The sequence below is a fragment of the Polyodon spathula genome, chromosome 44 (assembly GCF_017654505.1).
Source record: "Polyodon spathula isolate WHYD16114869_AA chromosome 44, ASM1765450v1, whole genome shotgun sequence".
Classification (NCBI taxonomy): domain Eukaryota; kingdom Metazoa; phylum Chordata; class Actinopteri; order Acipenseriformes; family Polyodontidae; genus Polyodon; species Polyodon spathula.
The window spans coordinates 2,730,267-2,749,116 of record NC_054577.1 but is presented as its reverse complement, the minus strand read 5'-3'; the positions used below and the strand labels follow the sequence as shown (position 1 = coordinate 2,749,116).

The following is an 18,850-nucleotide window of genomic DNA, read 5'->3' as shown; positions in this document are numbered from 1 at the left end:
AGTCCCGGGGTCTGGGAGAACGGAAACCTGAAACTGTTTTGTGTCAACGAGCAGTCTCTCTCACAAGTGCTGTGGCCCCTGCAGTGTGAGCTGCTTGCTGCTGATGTGGAAAGGCTGGGCCGGGATACTGTCTCTTTTCATACTAAACTGCGCCTTTGAGAGGACCAGGTCTGGGAATAAGACTCCCGTTGCGTTTTCACCCACTCTGGGTTTTACCACCAGCTTGATTAGCCACAGCGTGTTTCTAGGCAACAAGCTCAGGTGCATCTCCTTAAACTCCTAGTAAAACCAGGAATGGCTCGAATTGCACTGCAGCGGGAGCCTTATTTCCGTCCCTGTTTAGAGGCCTCAGCTGTGCAGTTGTGAAAGAAACACATATGGGAGTTGAAAATGGACATTGAGGGAGTTGTTTGGTTGGCTGCGATCCTTTTAGCAACGGGGGTGTCCAGTCCTGGTCCCGGAGGGCCGGTGTCCCGTCTGGTTTTTGTTCCAACTGTACCCTAAATTACTTGGACCAATTAAGCTTCTAATCAGCGCGAAGGTTAGGTATTTTAGAGTGCAGCTGGAACAAAAAACAGGAGGGACAGCAGCCCCCCAGGACCAGGGGTAGGAGACCCCTGCTAGCGCCTTGTGCCTCTGACAGACCTGCGGTCAGTTGTAATTGCTGTATAATTGTTCAATTCCAGTCGCCTCCCCTTTCCAGGCTGAGTCGCTCACAGCGCCATGTTGTGTTTTACACTGAGAGAACGTTCTCGGATTTTCAACCACTCTCAGTGACTCTCCCCCCGTTTTGTTTGATAAACGTTCTCTAGTATGTTTGTACCCGTGATCCCTGCTGGGTAGAATAGACACAGTCAACACGATCGTTACTACCTGGAGTGATTATCAATGCAGTTACTGCGGCGTCACAGTAACTCACTGTAATGGAACACAACAGAACTGGAATTGGAGTTTCACAAACGTTTCACGGCCGCCGATCTCTCCGCAGTGCCACGGACGATTTCAACCACGGCGTGGTCCTGAGCGCCCGCCCCCTGCGCAGCAACGAGGTCTTCCAGGTGCGCATCGACAAGATGGTGGACAAGTGGGCGGGGTCGATCGAGATCGGAGTCACCACCCACAACCCCGCCTACCTGCAGCTGCCCTCCACCATGACCAACCTCCGCTCAGGTACTGCCCCCGTGATCCGAGACTCCCGCCCACAGGGCTGGGTAATAGGGGGTCTTATTTCCAGCCCTGCATTGTCACTGCAGTTTAACATCACTAGACTAGACTAGAGTTACTTTGCCACCGTGGTTCGAATGAACTGGAATTGCATTGCAGGGATGGGAATAAGACTTCTGTTGCGTAGCCGTTACACCCATTCCAGGTCTTAATGCAAGCTTGATCAGCCACAGTGTGTGCAGGTAGCGAGCTCAGGTGTGGCCGACTGAAAACTAGAAGCAAAACCAGGAATGGATCAAACTGCAATAGGAGTCTTATTTCAATGCCTGCCATGCAATTCCAGTTCAGTCAAACTGCAGTGGCAATGTAACTCCAGTCTAGTCTAGTCTAGTGATGTTAAACTGCAGTGACACTGCAGGGCTGGAAGTAAGACTCCCCTTGCAAAGTAGTTTAACCCATTCCTAGTCTAGTGAGACACACCTGCGCGCGGTACTGCAATACTGTACCCCTTGATCATTGTGTTTTCATGTTGTTTGCTATGCTGGCAGTGGTTCTCAACCCTGGTCCAGTTACTTAATTACTTAACTAGCTCCTTAATTGAACTGATCGCTTGCCTAATTAGACCCTTTTTAATTGTTTTCAGCTGTTAAGGAGTTGTAGATTTGAAGTTGGCTATAACATTTTATAAGTAACTTGAACTCTGCAACTGTTTAAGAGCTGAAAACAATGGCAAAGGTCTGATTAAGCTAATTATTATACTGTTATTATAAAGGGGTTGATCGATTGATTGATTGACATTCCTGCTTTGCAGGTACTTGGATGATGACCGGGAACGGAGTCATGCACAACGGAACCACGATCCTGGACGAATACGGACACAACCTGGACCGCTTGAAGGTAAGCCCAGCACAGGAACCAGGACCACCGGACACAGCTGGGGATAGGCTCCGGACAGAGGGAAGGAGACGCTGCTTCACACAGAGAGTGGTGAGGGGATGGAATGGGTTACCTAACTGTGCTGTTGATGCTGAATCACTGGGATCCTTTAAGATCCTTTTTGTCTTTTGGTAAAACTTCTGAGATATTTAATCAGTAGACACATGTTGTGAGTATTAGCCCTAATGTTTGCCTACCTGACTTCTGTGTATTTATTTCCTATATTGTTCTCTATTTTGCTGATTTGAAGGCACTAGTTGAGGATCTTGCAGCTTGACTCAGTTTAGTGTCAGTAACACTGATGAAGGCACTAGAGCCCAAACACTGCTCTGCTTGACTCGGTTTAGTTTCAGTAACACTGATGAAGGCACTAGAGCCCAAACGCTGGTCTGCTTGACTCAGTTTCGTTTCAGTAACACCGATGAAGGCACTAGAGCCCAAACGCTGGTCTGCTTGACTCAGTTTAGTTTCAATAACACTGATGAAGGCACTAGAGCCCAAACGCTGCTCTGCTTGACTCTGTTTAGTTTCAGTAACGCTGATGAAGGCACTAGAGCCCAAACGCTGCTCTGCTTGACTCTGTTTAGTTTCAGTAACGCTGATGAAGGCACTAGAGCCCAAACGCTGCTCTGCTTGACTCGGTCTATTCTAGTTTCAGTAACACTGATGAAGGCTCTAGCCTCACTGTTTGTCTGGTTGACTATGAGGTTGATTTTGATGGTGGCCGCTCCTCTCCCTCCCCTCTCCCCAGGCGGGTGACACAGTGGGAGTGGTACGGAAGGACGATGGCAGTCTGCACTTCTTTGTGAACGGAGTGGCTCAGGGTCCCGCCGCCTGGAATGTGCCCCCCAGCGTGTATGCCGTGGTGGATCTGTATGGGCAGGCAGCCCAGGCTACCATCATGGATGACATGGGTAAGGGCTGGGAGCCACTGCACTGCAATAACACAGCACTGCATCGTACAACACACCACTGTGCAATCTGTCACGCCTCACACTGCAGTACTCTGCAATGCAGCCCTGTGCCCTGCAAACTTTGAACAATTCTTTTTTTTTTTGTAATTTCTTCTGTAATGCCTATTATAAAAACATGCTGGTTTTCACTTCCAGCGGATCTGCCCCCCCTCCCTGACGATGTCTCCGAGGGCAACAACCAGCTGTCTCCCAGCAGCCCTTGCTCAGTGGTGTCGGCCAATGACCTTCGCTTCCATCGTCTCCACGGCAGCAATGCTGTCATCACTAACGGGGGCCGGACCGCCCTGAGACAGAACTGCAGGAGTGAGTTCAACGACGCCATCGTCATCTCCAACAGGTAGGGGGCGCTCCTGCACAGCTTGGACAGCGCAGCACCGTTACTGCCAGTGCTAGAAATGTGTGTAGGGGGGGGGCGGTTCTGCACAAGCGTGCAACTAAAATATGTAACTGGTGAGTTTTCAATCTTCGCGCTGACTCTCTCCTGTCCTTTTGCTTGGCCAGGTCCCTGCGGGACGGAGAGCTCTTTGAAATCGTGATTCAGAAGACGGTGGATCGCTGGTCCGGGTCTATTGAGGCTGGTGTGTGGAGTCTGGCTCCCCCTTTTATAGAGCAGAACTACAGCTACGGCCAAAAGCTTTGCATCACCCTATAGGGTCAACTAACTGTGTTTCGTACAGTCGAATGAAACCTGCAGAAATAATGTGGCGTTATCATCTCGAATTCTCCCGTCTACTTCGCTACAAACTGACAAAAACTTGACGTTTTTGAAATCTGACATGGAATGCTACTGCCCTACTATTCTTTTTGATGTTAAATAAAACGAAATTGTAGGTGATGCAAAATCTTTCGCTGTAGGGTTAGCTCCGAACCAGTTTAATAATTGAATCCAGACCAAACCTTGTTCAGATTTCAGCAATTTAATTATTCATCTTTCTTATTATTCATGCAATTCCAGTAACATTTTCTGAAAGGTGTGTGTGTCAGTGTGTGTGTGTGTACTGGTGCGTGTGTGTTTTTGAGTAATGGATTCACCATGGTGTTCTATGCACAGGGTTGAGATCTACACCCTGAACGTGATGCACTGGAATTTGGACAAATACCTCATTGCGATTGGTTGATTTCTGACATGTGATTTTTTTTTGTAATAACGCAGGAGTGACGGCGATCAGGCCAGGTGAGCTGGAGTTTCCCAACACCATGACTGACATCGACTACGACACCTGGATGCTCAGGTAACACTGCAGTGCAGGAACGCCGAGCCATCGGCAAGAGACCGCGCTGGCTGTGTCACTGCCCACCCTGCCCCCGGGGTTCCTAGGGGGCGGCGCACAACTGCAAGCACAACCGAGCGCCGTCCGGGTAGGGAGGGATTAGGTCGGCAGGGGCACCGCGCACCAGCGCACCCCTGTGGCCAACAGGGTGCCTGCGATTTAGCGGTGGAGCAGTTCAGATCTGTGTTGTCCTCCAGCGCTATAGGTCTGGTGGCCTCTCTGTGAATCCGCAGTGCGAAAAATGACAGATTGGCAGGAGACAATAATCGGGCATTCCAAATTGGGGAGAATTTTTTTTTTTTTTTTTTTTTTTTTTTTAATGTATAAAAATCAAGAGATGCGGCAGTGTGTCTCAGAACACCTCATAAATTCCATCCTTTTATATACCCACCTGCATGAAAACCACAGGGAGTGAGCATCTCAATTTCCACTTGGTAAACAGCGATGTAGAAACAGTAGGCACTTGTGTGTGACAATGTTAGACAGCTCTGTGCTTTAATGAAGCATCTATAAAGGTTTACAATGTGTGGCTCTGAGCGCCTTTTCTCTTATCGTTTCACATGAATTCCACGTTGTAGCTTATTAAATTAGACAAGCGCTAGTTTGCCTGTTTTTGACACATTTTCCAGGATTTTCTGTACCAGTGGTTTGATTTTGTACGCACAGCAAATCAGATCTCCAGAAGCAACAGGGTAATAAACGTGCAAGCTGCTGTATAAGCCAATGCAGCATGCAGAAATGTTACAGTTCTGGTAAAAAAAAAAAAAAAGTCAGTTTTACCCAGTACCTACTACATTAAGGGAACATACTGTGAATACATCTTTGTAATGTTTAGTACGAGAGATATGACTGGGGGGCGGGGGGGGGGGCTGCTGTTTCCTAGGACCGCCTTGTAAAGGAGTTAGACCGATTTCATCAAAAGCTGTAAAAATAATAGATATTGCAATAGTTAGTTCTTTTGTAATTTTTTAAAAAGCTGTCGATAAACAGATTATTGCGAGCGTCGGATCCTGAGCGTCACTGTAAACTAGAGGCGTTGTTTTCCGCAGCGGCACGGCGATCATGCAGGACGGGAACACCATGCGCAACAACTACGGCTGCGACCTGGACTCCCTGACCACGGGCTCCCGGATCGGGATGATGCGCACGGCCACGGGAGACCTGCACTACTACATCAACGGAGTGGACCAGGGCGTGGCCTGCTCGGGGCTGCCCGCCGAGAAAGGTGAGCGCAGGGGCGGAGGTCAGGGGGCTGCTGCTCCCATACTGTCGCTCTGATGTCTCTGAATCTGCCTTCACCTCCTCTGAGTGGTGTGCAAGGGGGAGTCACACAGTCAGGGGAATGTGGGGGTCACCCCCCCCCCCCCCCAGAGGATCTCCCCTGGTAAAGGCATGGCAGCGTGGTGTGCAGGGGGGAGTCGCACAGTCAGGGGAGTGTAGGGCCCCCCCCCAGAGGGTCTCCCCTGGTAAAGGCACGGGCTTGTGGTGTGCAGGGGGGAGTTGCACAGTCAGGGGAGCACAGGGGTCCCAGAGGGTCTCCCCTGGTAAAGGCACGGGCTTGTGGTGTGCAGGGGGGAGTTGCACAGTCAGGGGAGCACAGGGGTCCCAGAGGGTCTCCCCTGGTAAAGGCACAGGCTTGTGGTGTGCAGGGGGGAGTCACACAGTCAAGGGAGCACAGGGGTCCCAGAGGGTCTCCCCTGGTAAAGGCACGGCCGCGTGGTGTGCAGGGGCAAATCTGCAAAACTGGCAATCCAAGTTACGCCTCGGAACCCTCTGTGTGCCACAGTGCCTCCTACTGGTGAATCTGATAAATCTCTCTCCCTCTCTCTCTCTCTCTCTCCCTCTCTCTCTCTCTCCCTCTCTCTCTCTCCAGAGGTGTTTGCGGTTATTGATCTGTACGGTCAGTGTGTCCAGGTGGCCATCACAAGTTCCTCCGGCCCTCTGGACAACAGTCTGTCCACCTGCAACATCACAGAGAAGAGCTTCCCCATTCACTCTCCAGGTACCATACTGACCTGAGCTAGCTGCATGAGAGGGGGGGCGGGGGGGGAAGGGGGGTCAGTGAGACGATGCTGCAGGCTCCCAGTGGCTCCCGTAATAAAAGCCCTGCCACAGAGAGGGAGCAGGGCGAGTCATGCCAGCGCGGTTCCAATCCCTGACTCGCCAGTCCTGGCTGGGAGCGAGTCACGAGGAGCGCCGTATTCCACTGTGTGTGTGTGTGTTTCTGAGAGTCCCTGGTTCACAATGTGTGTGTCTGAGAGTCCCTGGTTCACAGTGTGTGTGTTTCTGAGAGTCCCTGGTTCACAGTGTTTGTGTTTCTGAGAGTCCCTGGTTCACAATGTGTGTGTGTGTGTCTGAGAGTCCCTGGTTCACAGTGTGTGTGTCTGACAGTCCCTGGTTCACCGTCTCTCTCTCTCTTCCCAGTCTCGGGGGTGGCTCACCGGCTCCACAGTAAGCACGGGAAGAATGTGATGCTGCAGAGCGAGGGCTGCCAGGCTGTGCGAGGGGGCGGATACTCACACGGCATCGTCTTCAGCATCAAGGAGCTCAAATCAGACGAGCTCTTCGAGGTAAATCAGTGACACACACACACAGAGCAGGGCTAGTGTGAGTTTCTGACCCTGCTCAAACTCCTGGCTCCTGATCATTGCAATATTAATAATAATACTAGACTTCATTGAGGGGAGTTCTGAACCCTAGGACTGGGTACAGCAGCAGCAGGGCTAGTGTGAGTTCGTAACCCTGCTCAAACTCCTGGCTCCTGATCATTGCAATATTAATAATAATAACAGACTCCATTGAGGGGAGCTCTGAACCCCAGGACTGGGTGCAGTAGGGCTGTTGTGAAGTTGTAACACCAGTTTTAATCTTGACTGCTCTCTCTCTCTCTCTGTCTCTCTCTGTCTCTCTCTCTCTCCAGGTGAAGATCGATGAGGTGGACGAGAGGTGGTCAGGCTCTCTCCACATCGGACTGACCACCCTGCAGCCGGCGGACATCCCCTGCACCAGCCTGTCCGCATGCCTGCTTGACCTCCGCACAAAGGTCACCTGGCTGGTCACGGGCTCAGAGGTCCGGCGGAACGGAACCCTGCAGAAACAGAACTACGGCTGCTCCCTGGATCGACTGAGGGTGAGAACAACTGCTAGAGTGCTCTGCAGTGTTGAGAGTGGAGTTCTCTTTCCTGTACTGCTAGAGCGCTCTGCAGTGTGGAGAGTGGAGTTCTCTTTCCTGTACTGCTAGAGCGCTCTGCAGTGTTGAGAGTGGAGTTCTCTTTCCTATACTGCTAGAGCGCTCTGCAGTGTGGAGAGTGGAGTTCTCTTTCCTATACTGCTAGAGCGCTCTGCAGTGTGGAGAGTGGAGTTCTCTTTCCTATACTGCTAGAGCGCTCTGCAGTGTTGAGAGTGGAGTTCTCTTTCCTATACTGCTAGAGCGCTCTGCAGTGTGGAGAGTGGAGTTCTCTTTCCTATACTGCTAGAGCGCTCTGCAGTGTGGAGAGTGGAGTTCTCTTTCCTGTACTGCTAGAGTGCTCTGCAGTGTGGAGAGTGGAGTTCTCTTTCCTATACTGCTAGAGCGCTCTGCAGTGTTGAGAGTGGAGTTCTCTTTCCTATACTGCTAGAGCGCTCTGCAGTGTGGAGAGTGGAGTTCTCTTTCCTATACTGCTAGAGCGCTCTGCAGTGTGGAGAGTGGAGTTCTCTTTCCTGTACTGCTAGAGCGCTCTGCAGTGTTGAGAGTGGAGTTCTCTTTCCTATACTGCTAGAGCGCTCTGCAGTGTGGAGAGTGGAGTTCTCTTTCCTGTACTGCTAGAGCGCTCTGCAGTGTGGAGAGTGGAGTTCTCTTTCCTATACTGCTAGAGCGCTCTGCAGTGTGGAGAGTGGAGTTCTCTACCCTGCTCTGTCTCTGAAGGTGGCTTATTGATCTCTGTGTCTCTGCAGGTAGGGAATCGTGTTGGTGTGAAGCGTTGCAGTGACGACTCCATGCACATCCTGATCGACGGAGAGGACATGGGCCCAGCTGCCACTGCAGTAGCCAAGGTACCAGCCAGCCAGCTAGCCAGGCAGCCACCGCGGAGCCCAGAGCCAGCTGGGCACACACACTGCAGCTGTGGCAGAATTTTAGGATTGAGACATCATTTAAAAAATAGAAATATATATACATGAATTTAGATATTTTATTTAACATCATGTAATCAAAGAAACTACAAAATGATAAATCGCAAAAGTCTGTACCGAAAGCAATAATAGCAGTACAGTAGTATTTCATGTTAGATTTCTTCACTTTTTTCAGTATGTGGAAAGCTACAAAGCGGCGTGCGATTCAATGCGTTAACATTATCGAGCAGGTTTCATTCGACTTCATGAAGCAGAATCAGTTCATTCTGTATAGAGGGATGATGCAAAACTTTTGACCAGAGCTATTGACTTTTACTTTGTGTAACTGTAACCCCAGAATTATTTTTATAAACCCTGTTTATATAGTTGCATGAAATGTTGAAGTATCCACCAATCATTTTTTGATGTATATTTAATTTCATTGTATCGTTTAGTCTCTGATCCCTGCCTGTGTGTTTCAGAATGTGCACGCAGTGCTGTGTCTCCACACGCTGATCCCTGCCTGTGTGTTTCAGAATGTGCACGCAGTGCTGTGTCTCCACACGCTGATCCCTGCCTGTGTGTTTCAGAATGTGTACGCAGTGCTGTGTCTCCACACGCTGATCCCTGCCTGTGTGTTTCAGAATGTGTACGCAGTGCTGTGTCTCCACACGCTGATCCCTGCCTGTGTGTTTCAGAATGTGCACGCAGTGCTGTGTCTCCACACGCTGATCCCTGCCTGTGTGTTTCAGAATGTGTACGCAGTGCTGTGTCTCCACACGCTGATCCCTGCCTGTGTGTTTCAGAATGAGTACGCAGTGCTGTGTCTCCACACACTGATCCCTGCCTGTGTGTTTCAGAATGTGTACGCAGTGCTGTGTCTCCACACACTGATCCCTGCCTGTGTGTTTCAGAATGTGCACGCAGTGCTGTGTCTCCACACGCTGATCCCTGCCTGTGTGTTTCAGAATGTGCACGCAGTGCTGTGTCTCCACACGCTGATCCCTGCCTGTGTGTTTCAGAATGTGCACGCAGTGCTGTGTCTCCACACGCTGATCCCTGCCTGTGTGTTTCAGAATGTGTACGCAGTGCTGTGTCTCCACACGCTGATCCCTGCCTGTGTGTTTCAGAATGTGCACGCAGTGCTGTGTCTCCACACGCTGATCCCTGCCTGTGTGTTTCAGAATGTGCACGCAGTGCTGTGTCTCCACACGCTGATCCCTGCCTGTGTGTTTCAGAATGTGCACGCAGTGCTGTGTCTCCACACGCTGATCCCTGCCTGTGTGTTTCAGAATGTGCACGCAGTGCTGTGTCTCCACACGCTGATCCCTGCCTGTGTGTTTCAGAATGTGTACGCAGTGCTGTGTCTCCACACGCTGATCCCTGCCTGTGTGTTTCAGAATGTGCACGCAGTGCTGTGTCTCCACACGCTGATCCCTGCCTGTGTGTTTCAGAATGTGTACGCAGTGCTGTGTCTCCACACGCTGATCCCTGCCTGTGTGTTTCAGAATGTGCACGCAGTGCTGTGTCTCCACACGCTGATCCCTGCCTGTGTGTTTCAGAATGTGCACGCAGTGCTGTGTCTCCACACGCTGATCCCTGCCTGTGTGTTTCAGAATGTGTACGCAGTGCTGTGTCTCCACACGCTGATCCCTGCCTGTGTGTTTCAGAGTGTGTACGCAGTGCTGTGTCTCCACACGCTGATCCCTGCCTGTGTGTTTCAGAATGTGTACGCAGTGCTGTGTCTCCACACGCTGATCCCTGCCTGTGTGTTTCAGAATGTGTACGCAGTGCTGTGTCTCCACACGCTGATCCCTGCCTGTGTGTTTCAGAATGTGTACGCAGTGCTGTGTCTCCACACGCTGATCCCTGCCTGTGTGTTTCAGAATGTGTACGCAGTGCTGTGTCTCCACACGCTGATCCCTGCCTGTGTGTTTCAGAATGTGTACGCAGTGCTGTGTCTCCACACGCTGATCCCTGCCTGTGTGTTTCAGAATGTGTACGCAGTGCTGTGTCTCCACACGCTGATCCCTGCCTGTGTGTTTCAGAATGTGTACGCAGTGCTGTGTCTCCACACGCTGATCCCTGCCTGTGTGTTTCAGAATGTGTACGCAGTGCTGTGTCTCCACACGCTGATCCCTGCCTGTGTGTTTCAGAATGTGTACGCAGTGCTGTGTCTCCACACGCTGATCCCTGCCTGTGTGTTTCAGAATGTGTACGCAGTGCTGTGTCTCCACACGCTGATCCCTGCCTGTGTGTTTCAGAATGTGTACGCAGTGCTGTGTCTCCACACGCTGATCCCTGCCTGTGTGTTTCAGAATGTGTACGCAGTGCTGTGTCTCCACACGCTGATCCCTGCCTGTGTGTTTCAGAATGTGTACGCAGTGCTGTGTCTCCACACGCTGATCCCTGCCTGTGTGTTTCAGAATGTGTACGCAGTGCTGTGTCTCCACACGCTGATCCCTGCCTGTGTGTTTCAGAATGTGTACGCAGTGCTGTGTCTCCACACGCTGATCCCTGCCTGTGTGTTTCAGAATGTGCACGCAGTGCTGTGTCTCCACACGCTGATCCCTGCCTGTGTGTTTCAGAATGTGCACGCAGTGCTGTGTCTCCACACGCTGATCCCTGCCTGTGTGTTTCAGAATGTGTACGCAGTGCTGTGTCTCCACACGCTGATCCCTGCCTGTGTGTTTCAGAATGTGCACGCAGTGCTGTGTCTCCACACGCTGATCCCTGCCTGTGTGTTTCAGAATGTGCACGCAGTGCTGTGTCTCCACACGCTGATCCCTGCCTGTGTGTTTCAGAATGTGCACGCAGTGCTGTGTCTCCACACGCTGATCCCTGCCTGTGTGTTTCAGAATGTGTACGCAGTGCTGTGTCTCCACACGCTGATCCCTGCCTGTGTGTTTCAGAATGTGCACGCAGTGCTGTGTCTCCACACGCTGATCCCTGCCTGTGTGTTTCAGAATGTGTACGCAGTGCTGTGTCTCCACACGCTGATCCCTGCCTGTGTGTTTCAGAATGTGTACGCAGTGCTGTGTCTCCACACGCTGATCCCTGCCTGTGTGTTTCAGAATGTGTACGCAGTGCTGTGTCTCCACACGCTGATCCCTGCCTGTGTGTTTCAGAATGTGCACGCAGTGCTGTGTCTCCACACGCTGATCCCTGCCTGTGTGTTTCAGAATGTGTACGCAGTGCTGTGTCTCCACACGCTGATCCCTGCCTGTGTGTTTCAGAATGTGTACGCAGTGCTGTGTCTCCACACGCTGATCCCTGCCTGTGTGTTTCAGAATGTGCACGCAGTGCTGTGTCTCCACACGCTGATCCCTGCCTGTGTGTTTCAGAATGTGTACGCAGTGCTGTGTCTCCACACGCTGATCCCTGCCTGTGTGTTTCAGAATGTGCACGCAGTGCTGTGTCTCCACACGCTGATCCCTGCCTGTGTGTTTCAGAATGTGCACGCAGTGCTGTGTCTCCACACGCTGATCCCTGCCTGTGTGTTTCAGAATGTGCACGCAGTGCTGTGTCTCCACACGCTGATCCCTGCCTGTGTGTTTCAGAATGTGTACGCAGTGCTGTGTCTCCACACGCTGATCCCTGCCTGTGTGTTTCAGAATGTGTACGCAGTGCTGTGTCTCCACACGCTGATCCCTGCCTGTGTGTTTCAGAATGTGTACGCAGTGCTGTGTCTCCACACGCTGATCCCTGCCTGTGTGTTTCAGAATGTGTACGCAGTGCTGTGTCTCCACACGCTGATCCCTGCCTGTGTGTTTCAGAATGTGTACGCAGTGCTGTGTCTCCACACGCTGATCCCTGCCTGTGTGTTTCAGAATGTGTACGCAGTGCTGTGTCTCCACACGCTGATCCCTGCCTGTGTGTTTCAGAATGTGTACGCAGTGCTGTGTCTCCACACGCTGATCCCTGCCTGTGTGTTTCAGAATGTGCACGCAGTGCTGTGTCTCCACACGCTGATCCCTGCCTGTGTGTTTCAGAATGTGCACGCAGTGCTGTGTCTCCACACGCTGATCCCTGCCTGTGTGTTTCAGAATGTGCACGCAGTGCTGTGTCTCCACACGCTGATCCCTGCCTGTGTGTTTCAGAATGTGTACGCAGTGCTGTGTCTCCACACGCTGATCCCTGCCTGTGTGTTTCAGAATGTGTACGCAGTGCTGTGTCTCCACACGCTGATCCCTGCCTGTGTGTTTCAGAATGTGCACGCAGTGCTGTGTCTCCACACGCTGATCCCTGCCTGTGTGTTTCAGAATGTGCACGCAGTGCTGTGTCTCCACACGCTGATCCCTGCCTGTGTGTTTCAGAATGTGTACGCAGTGGTTGACCTGTACGGTCGAGTGACAGCGGTATCTGTCGTCAGCTCCACTGTTCTGGACGAGGCTGAGGGCACCAAGGTCCCTTCCCTGTCTTCAGAGGTATGCAGTGAGGAGGAAGAGGAGCCCACTCCGGTGAGACGGGAACGGGACTGGGGAGCGGAGGGAATTAACTTGTATTATATTCTAAAGCCGCTATTTTTAAATGTTTTAAGAGAAACTGCTCTGACTGTCTGTCTCTCTCTCTCTCTCTCAGTGTGAGAACGAGGCTCTCCTGGTTCCCACCGCAATGCAGTTCCTGGAGAATCATGGGAAGAACATCCTGTTGTCCAATCAGAACCGGACTGCCACCCGTGTCTCCAGCTACAACCAGGGCCTGCTGGTCACGAACCAGCCACTCCCCCAACAGCAGCTCTTCCAGGTCAGAGTTCAGCCCTGGAAAATTGGCCTGTTCCATGTTGTTTTATCAATAACCCCAAAACACGCTCTGAGACCTTGTAGTCTGTACACTGTGTTCTGTGATTCACCTGCTGCTGAGGTCATTTGCCTGCTAATCTTCCATATGTCCCCTTATTTCTATATCGGTTCCCATATGAGATCGTCATGCAGGAAAGGGTTAAATATTTAAATGTTAAAACTTTTAATATCCCTGTGTGTGTCTGTACCGGTGTGTGTGTGTCTATACCCGTGTGTGTGTGTTTTGTTTGCAGGTGCAGATTGATCGCTTGAACCCCACGTGGACCTCCTCCTTGTCTCTGGGAGTGATTGGCAGCTGTCTGCAGAGGAGCAGCTTCCCCTCCACTGCCTGCTGCCTCAAGCGCTCGTCCTGGCTGCTGCAGAGAGGCTGCGTCTTCCACAACTCGCTCAAGGTGAGCCCTGCCGGCACCCTTACACGGCATTACCATTGGTCACTTCCATATAACATGCATTTACCCTGGTTTAATGTGCTTTACCACACCTCTCTGTGCTGTACAGTGCATTGTAAAGCACAGAGAGGTGTGGTGAAGCATATGAGCGTTGCAAAGTTCTGAGTGCTGTTTTTTTCAGCCCTTCTCTCTCTCTCTCTCTCCCTCCCTCCCTCCAGATCTGTGACAACTACGGCCCCAACTTGGACACGTGTCCCGAGGGGACGGTGCTGGGGCTGCTTGTGGACGCCAACAGCTGCCTGCACCTGTACGTGAACGGCATGGACCAGGGGGTGGCCGCCCAAGACATACCCAGCCCCTGCTTCCCTCTGCTGGATCTGTACGGCCAGTGTGAGCAGGTAGCGTGGAGCTCAGACCGCAGCAGCAACGCGCAGCCCGTCCAGGACTGTGAAACACTCAGGAGGGCTGAATAAACTGCGTGACAAACATTTCCACTAGAGGTCTTTTTCCATGTCTTCGGAGTTCAGAGCGGACACCCGCAGGGCCAGCCTTTGTCCTCCAGGGGGCGGTAGCTCGCTGACGTCCGCTCTGGAGCTTCTGGGTGTGGAAGAGGAAGCTGGCTCGGGCGTGGGCGCCCGCTGAACCGGGTCTCCTGAGCAGCTGGGTGGGGGGGGTTAACGAATTGCTTGCGGTGAAGGGAGGGTGCAGGGGGGGTGGGGGTGGGTAGGTAATTTGACATTCTAAATTGAGTAAGAAAATCTGTGGCAAGTAATCAAGCAGACTAACTAAAAAAAAAAAAAAAAAGATCTCTTACACCACAAATCTAGTTCAAACTTCAAGTGCTTTGTAACTATAAAAACATTAGACAGTACAAATGTGTAGTTTTATATTCAAAGACTGCCCAACACTATTGACTAAAGTGTAAACATTCCCTCTGTAGCCGTGAGTAACTCTATCCCACGATCGTTCTGTTGCCCCGGCAGGTTACCATAGTTACCAACGATGTTCCGGCAGTGGGCGGAGACGCCAGCAACCCCCGTTGCCAAGGCGACATGGAGAAGGCAGACATGGTAGATGGTGAGTTCTGAACTAGTGGCTTTTGATAATATAGCTCTGTCTATCTGTCTCTATCTGTCTGTCTATCTATCTATCTATCTATCTGTCTATAGTTGTCTGTCTATCTGTCTGTGTAGTTATGACTGTCTTTTTGGATAACGGAGGTGTTTGGAGAATCTTGCAGTAATGTGCTGTGTGTGTCCAGGTATCAAAGAGAGCGTGTGCTGGACACCCCCTCTTGAGGTGAACCCCATGAAGACGTGTGAATACCAGGTGCTGTGCAGCCGCTTCAAAGAGCTGCTCACTCTGCCAGGTCAGTCAGCCCCACCCTCTCCCTGGCAGGTCAGTCAGCCCCGCCCCCTGCTCACTCTGCCAGGTCAGTAAGCCCCGCCCTCTCCCTGGCAGATCAGTGAGCCCCGCCCCCTGCTCACCCTGCTAGGTCAGTCAGCCCCGCCCCCTGCTCATCTCCATCACCAGGCTTTCCCTCACTGTCTCATCCTGCAGCAGCATGAAAATGTGAACAATAAAAATGAGAGAACAGTACAGACATTACAATTGTCTCTCACTCCTGATTCCAAATTCTTAACACTTCCCCCTGTCTCTATTCCTCTCGCTCTCTCTCGATCTTCTCTCCCTTTTCACTATCTCTTTCCCCTCTCTCCCCTCTTCTTCCCCTCCTCCTTCCCTCTCTCGCCCCTCTCCGTTACAGACGGGTACTTCAGTGAAGACCCCAAGGCTAGCCTGTGCTACTGTGAGTCGTGCCACAAGCTGCGCGGAGACGAGGCTTACTACAAGAGAGGGGAGCCCCCCCGGGACTACGCTGCGCCCTTCGGCTGGTGCTGCTTCTCTCTGAGGTGCCGAGACCCTGCTAACCTGAGCGGGAGGAGTGTGCCTTCAGAGCTGCAGCTTAAAAACATGCTTGTCCTTCGTTCAAGAACTTCACAACTGCGCTGCGCTGTGCTGTGCTGTGCTGCGCTGTGCATGAAGTATTGTATCAAAAGCACAGTGGAGGTCCTTGCAATGGGTTCTTGGTGAAGAATAAGTACGTTTTTATAGTTTAATATCAACTACTGCTACACGAAACGATTATTGGGACCGGGCTGGTTTTACCATTCCTCGTGAAACGAGTGAAGAAGCAGCTGCTTTGGGTTCGTGACGATCGCTGCTTGTCTCAGACTCTGCCGAGAACAGCGATCCACGCAAACCCGAGCAGGTGTTTCTTCAGTCGTTCCATCTGAACACTCGGTCCACGCAGCTCCATATACGCTCTCTCTGTCTCCCCATATCATTTCATCTCTTTAGACACCACGCAATTAGCCCCCCCCCTTTGCAGATAGGGTGCAGATGGCCAGCAACTCTCCAAACTGGCTTTGGTTTCAGCCCAGTGTAAATCCGTAGAGATCGGGGTTTGGGAGCCGCTGTTGCCAGCGAGTGGGCGAACGAGGTTCTGACTGCAGGTGTGTGTGTGTCTGCTGTTGCAGGGTTAACCCACGCTGTGACGTGGCCAACACCTTCAAGAAGTGGCACATGGCGTACCACGGAACCAGCGTCGGGGCGCTGCGCAGGACCCTGGACCAGAGCGAGCTCGTCACAGGTGGGCACGGCGGCACGGGGGTGGTCCGTTTATTTAAGGTTGCATTATTTAGTCCCTGTTTAGTGCTAATCCTGGGTTTGTGAAACCAGCCCTTTAGTGTTATTCGTATGTGGATTAACCCCCTTTCCTCTTCCTCCCTTCTCTCCTCCTCTCCCTCCTCTCCTCCTCTGCCTCCCTTCTCTCCTCCTCTCCGTCTCTTCTCTCTCGCTCACAGGCAGTGTGTCGATATTCTCTGCAGCGCAGACCAAGTGTGACATGCAGAGCGGCTACAGCGAGCCAGAGGAGAACAGCGCCCCCGAGAGAGAGGAGGTGAAAGTGCAGCTCTCCCCGACCATGCGCTACTCCGGGCTGGACAGCTTCGCCCCCAAAGTGCAGTGAGTCCCCCCAAAAAAAACCCTAAAATGAAAACGCATGTTCCTCGGCACACGCAACTGCATCTGTGAGACCTTGGTAGCTAATGCAGTGGTGGTGATGAGATTCCTGTTGCACCATTCCAGGTTATATCATGAGCCTGATCAGTCCCAGTGTCTCATTAAACTCGAAGCAAAACCAGGATCGCTATGCAATAGGAATCCAATCCTCTAATGGAAATGCACAAGAGGGTTCTGGAAGTATGTGATTGGCTGGCTCCCACCTCCCGTCTCACTTCTCCTCTCTCTCTCTCTCTCTCAGATTCAGGGACCCCCGCTCTCTGCGCTCTCATCATGCCCAGGTAGCCCTGCAGGTGTATGTGCGTCCCGGCTCCTACAAGATCGGGGCGCAGAGCCTGGGGCTGAGCGAGGCCCTGGACACCCGATTCAGCAACAGCGAGATCGAGTGGATCAGCAAGGAGAAGGGGAGCACCCTGCTGTACGGGCTGCTGATCAGGATAGAGTAGGGGAGGGAAGGAGGAGGGCGTAGGGGGGGAGCTTCAGAAACATCGAGACTGTGTGAAGCTGTAATCTGGAGAGAGGCACGGACTCTCAGCTTCAGCACTGATATACAGACACCTCATGGAGCAGGGACACAGAGAGAGGGGGGAGCTGTGGACCTCAAACTTCCAGAACATCAAGATGGATCTGGAGAGGGAGGCACGGACTCTCAGCTTCAGCACTGATATACAGACACCTCATGGAGCAGGGAGACAGAGAGAGGGGGGAGCTGTGGACCTCAAACTTCCAGAACATCAAGATGGATCTGGAGAGGGAGGCACGGACTCTCAGCAAGATCAAGGACAACCGCCAAGGAGAATCGAGTCATCTAGACCGAGGGGGGGAGAGAGAGGCTTGGGCTCCAGTACTGTCCTGTAGAGCCAGCTCACGGAGCAGAGCTCTGGAACGGCATCAGGTGTTTGAGTGCAAAGTTAAACGTTTTATTGAACTTCAGTTACAGCAGGTAGCAAAGCAGGATTCTGTCTGCAGAAGGATTTGAAAAATCGCCAGCGCTGTGTTTTCCCCTCCACCAAAAGCAACAGTGCCTTTTTGATTTGATTCCACGTTGTCCGTATTCTATCCCTCTCGCTCCTACATCCCAGCTATTTTGGGGAACTAAAAGTTGGAAATGCACAAATTAATAGCAACGCTATGAATTATTTTTAAAACTTTGGAGAAAAATAAATAAATACAAAGACTGAAGATGTGCAAACTTTGGGACAAAACCTTTTTTTTGGAGTTTGTTGGTGGAGAGTTTTCATATTGAGATGAGATGGACCTTTTTTCCCCCCAGACTGGTTTAGTGGCTTGAGATTCTCTGGGTTAAAAGCGGTAGTCTTGTTTCTTGACAGCCCAACCCCACTATGCGATCGCTGAATATCTTGCATGCGTCGCAGTTCCGCACCCTCCCTGTCACATGACACTGGTGTCCAGCCCACGTGGCTTCACCACAGAGGTCGATGGCCTCGTCCCGCTCCCTCTCCCCCTCCCCCTCCCGTTCAAACTAGTTCTGTTGCATTGATTTAGTTCTTGAGTATCATCCAGGCCCAAGGAGCTTCTGGGAAATGGAGTCCATTTCAGTGGCCTTCTGGGTAATGGAGTCCCCCTGAGATTATGGGGGGGCGGAGTCCGTCGAACGATAGTCTGGGAAATGGAGTCTCCCAGAGGCTTCTGGGTACAAGGCAGTGGCCAATGTGTGTAGTGATTTATTTATTTAAAAAACAAACAAGTTTTAAATGGGAATTTTGTTTTTGGGGTTCACCTGATGTTTTTTTTTTTTTATTTAAATTGTTTTGTTGTTGTTGTACAGACTTATGTATAAATCATATCTTCCTAATTTGTAAAGAACAAAAAGAAAGATGCACATTGTATAAGAGCAGCTGGTCGCCTGTCTCTTCATTTTTTGGTAACCCTAGATATCGCTCGAGACTGGGGGTAAAAATCTATTTTATAAAAAGAACATGCAACAACTTTCAATCAATGATTACAGAATAAAGCCACTTCTAAAGGACACGTGCGAAGTGGAACGTGGCCTGCTTTTAAACTCTTAACTCGAGAACAGTAAAGAAAAATCAAAAATGACCGTACAAAAGCACGCCTGTGGGCAGGTAGTCTCTTCGGGTCAATCGCAAACCCTGTGCAAAAAACGGAGCAAAGACAACAGG

At 51.4% G+C, this 18,850-nt stretch overlaps 1 protein-coding gene across 4 annotated transcripts; it reads left to right on the top strand.

Annotated features, from left to right (window-relative positions):
* Positions 1-568: 568 nt before the first annotated feature.
* On the top strand, positions 569-18,558 carry LOC121305719 (neuralized-like protein 4). Of its 4 annotated transcripts, none has more exons than XM_041237445.1 (21): positions 569-1,170; positions 1,976-2,061; positions 2,852-3,014; positions 3,210-3,411; positions 3,576-3,652; positions 4,228-4,306; positions 5,395-5,570; positions 6,219-6,347; positions 6,770-6,915; positions 7,266-7,475; positions 8,279-8,377; positions 12,751-12,894; positions 13,016-13,180; positions 13,470-13,628; positions 13,844-14,023; positions 14,609-14,702; positions 14,887-15,057; positions 15,391-15,535; positions 16,163-16,275; positions 16,490-16,649; positions 16,948-18,558. In XM_041237445.1, exons 1-21 carry the CDS (start codon positions 924-926, stop codon positions 17,150-17,152), a joined length of 3,150 nt encoding a protein of 1,049 aa, XP_041093379.1. In that variant the 5' UTR covers positions 569-923; the 3' UTR covers positions 17,153-18,558. The 4 variants fall into 4 exon arrangements, with proteins under 4 accessions (XP_041093379.1, XP_041093377.1, XP_041093380.1 ...); XM_041237443.1 differs by having other exon boundaries at positions 1,976-2,151; XM_041237446.1 differs by having other exon boundaries at positions 570-1,170; positions 14,887-14,994.
* The last annotated feature ends 292 nt before the right edge of the window (positions 18,559-18,850 follow it).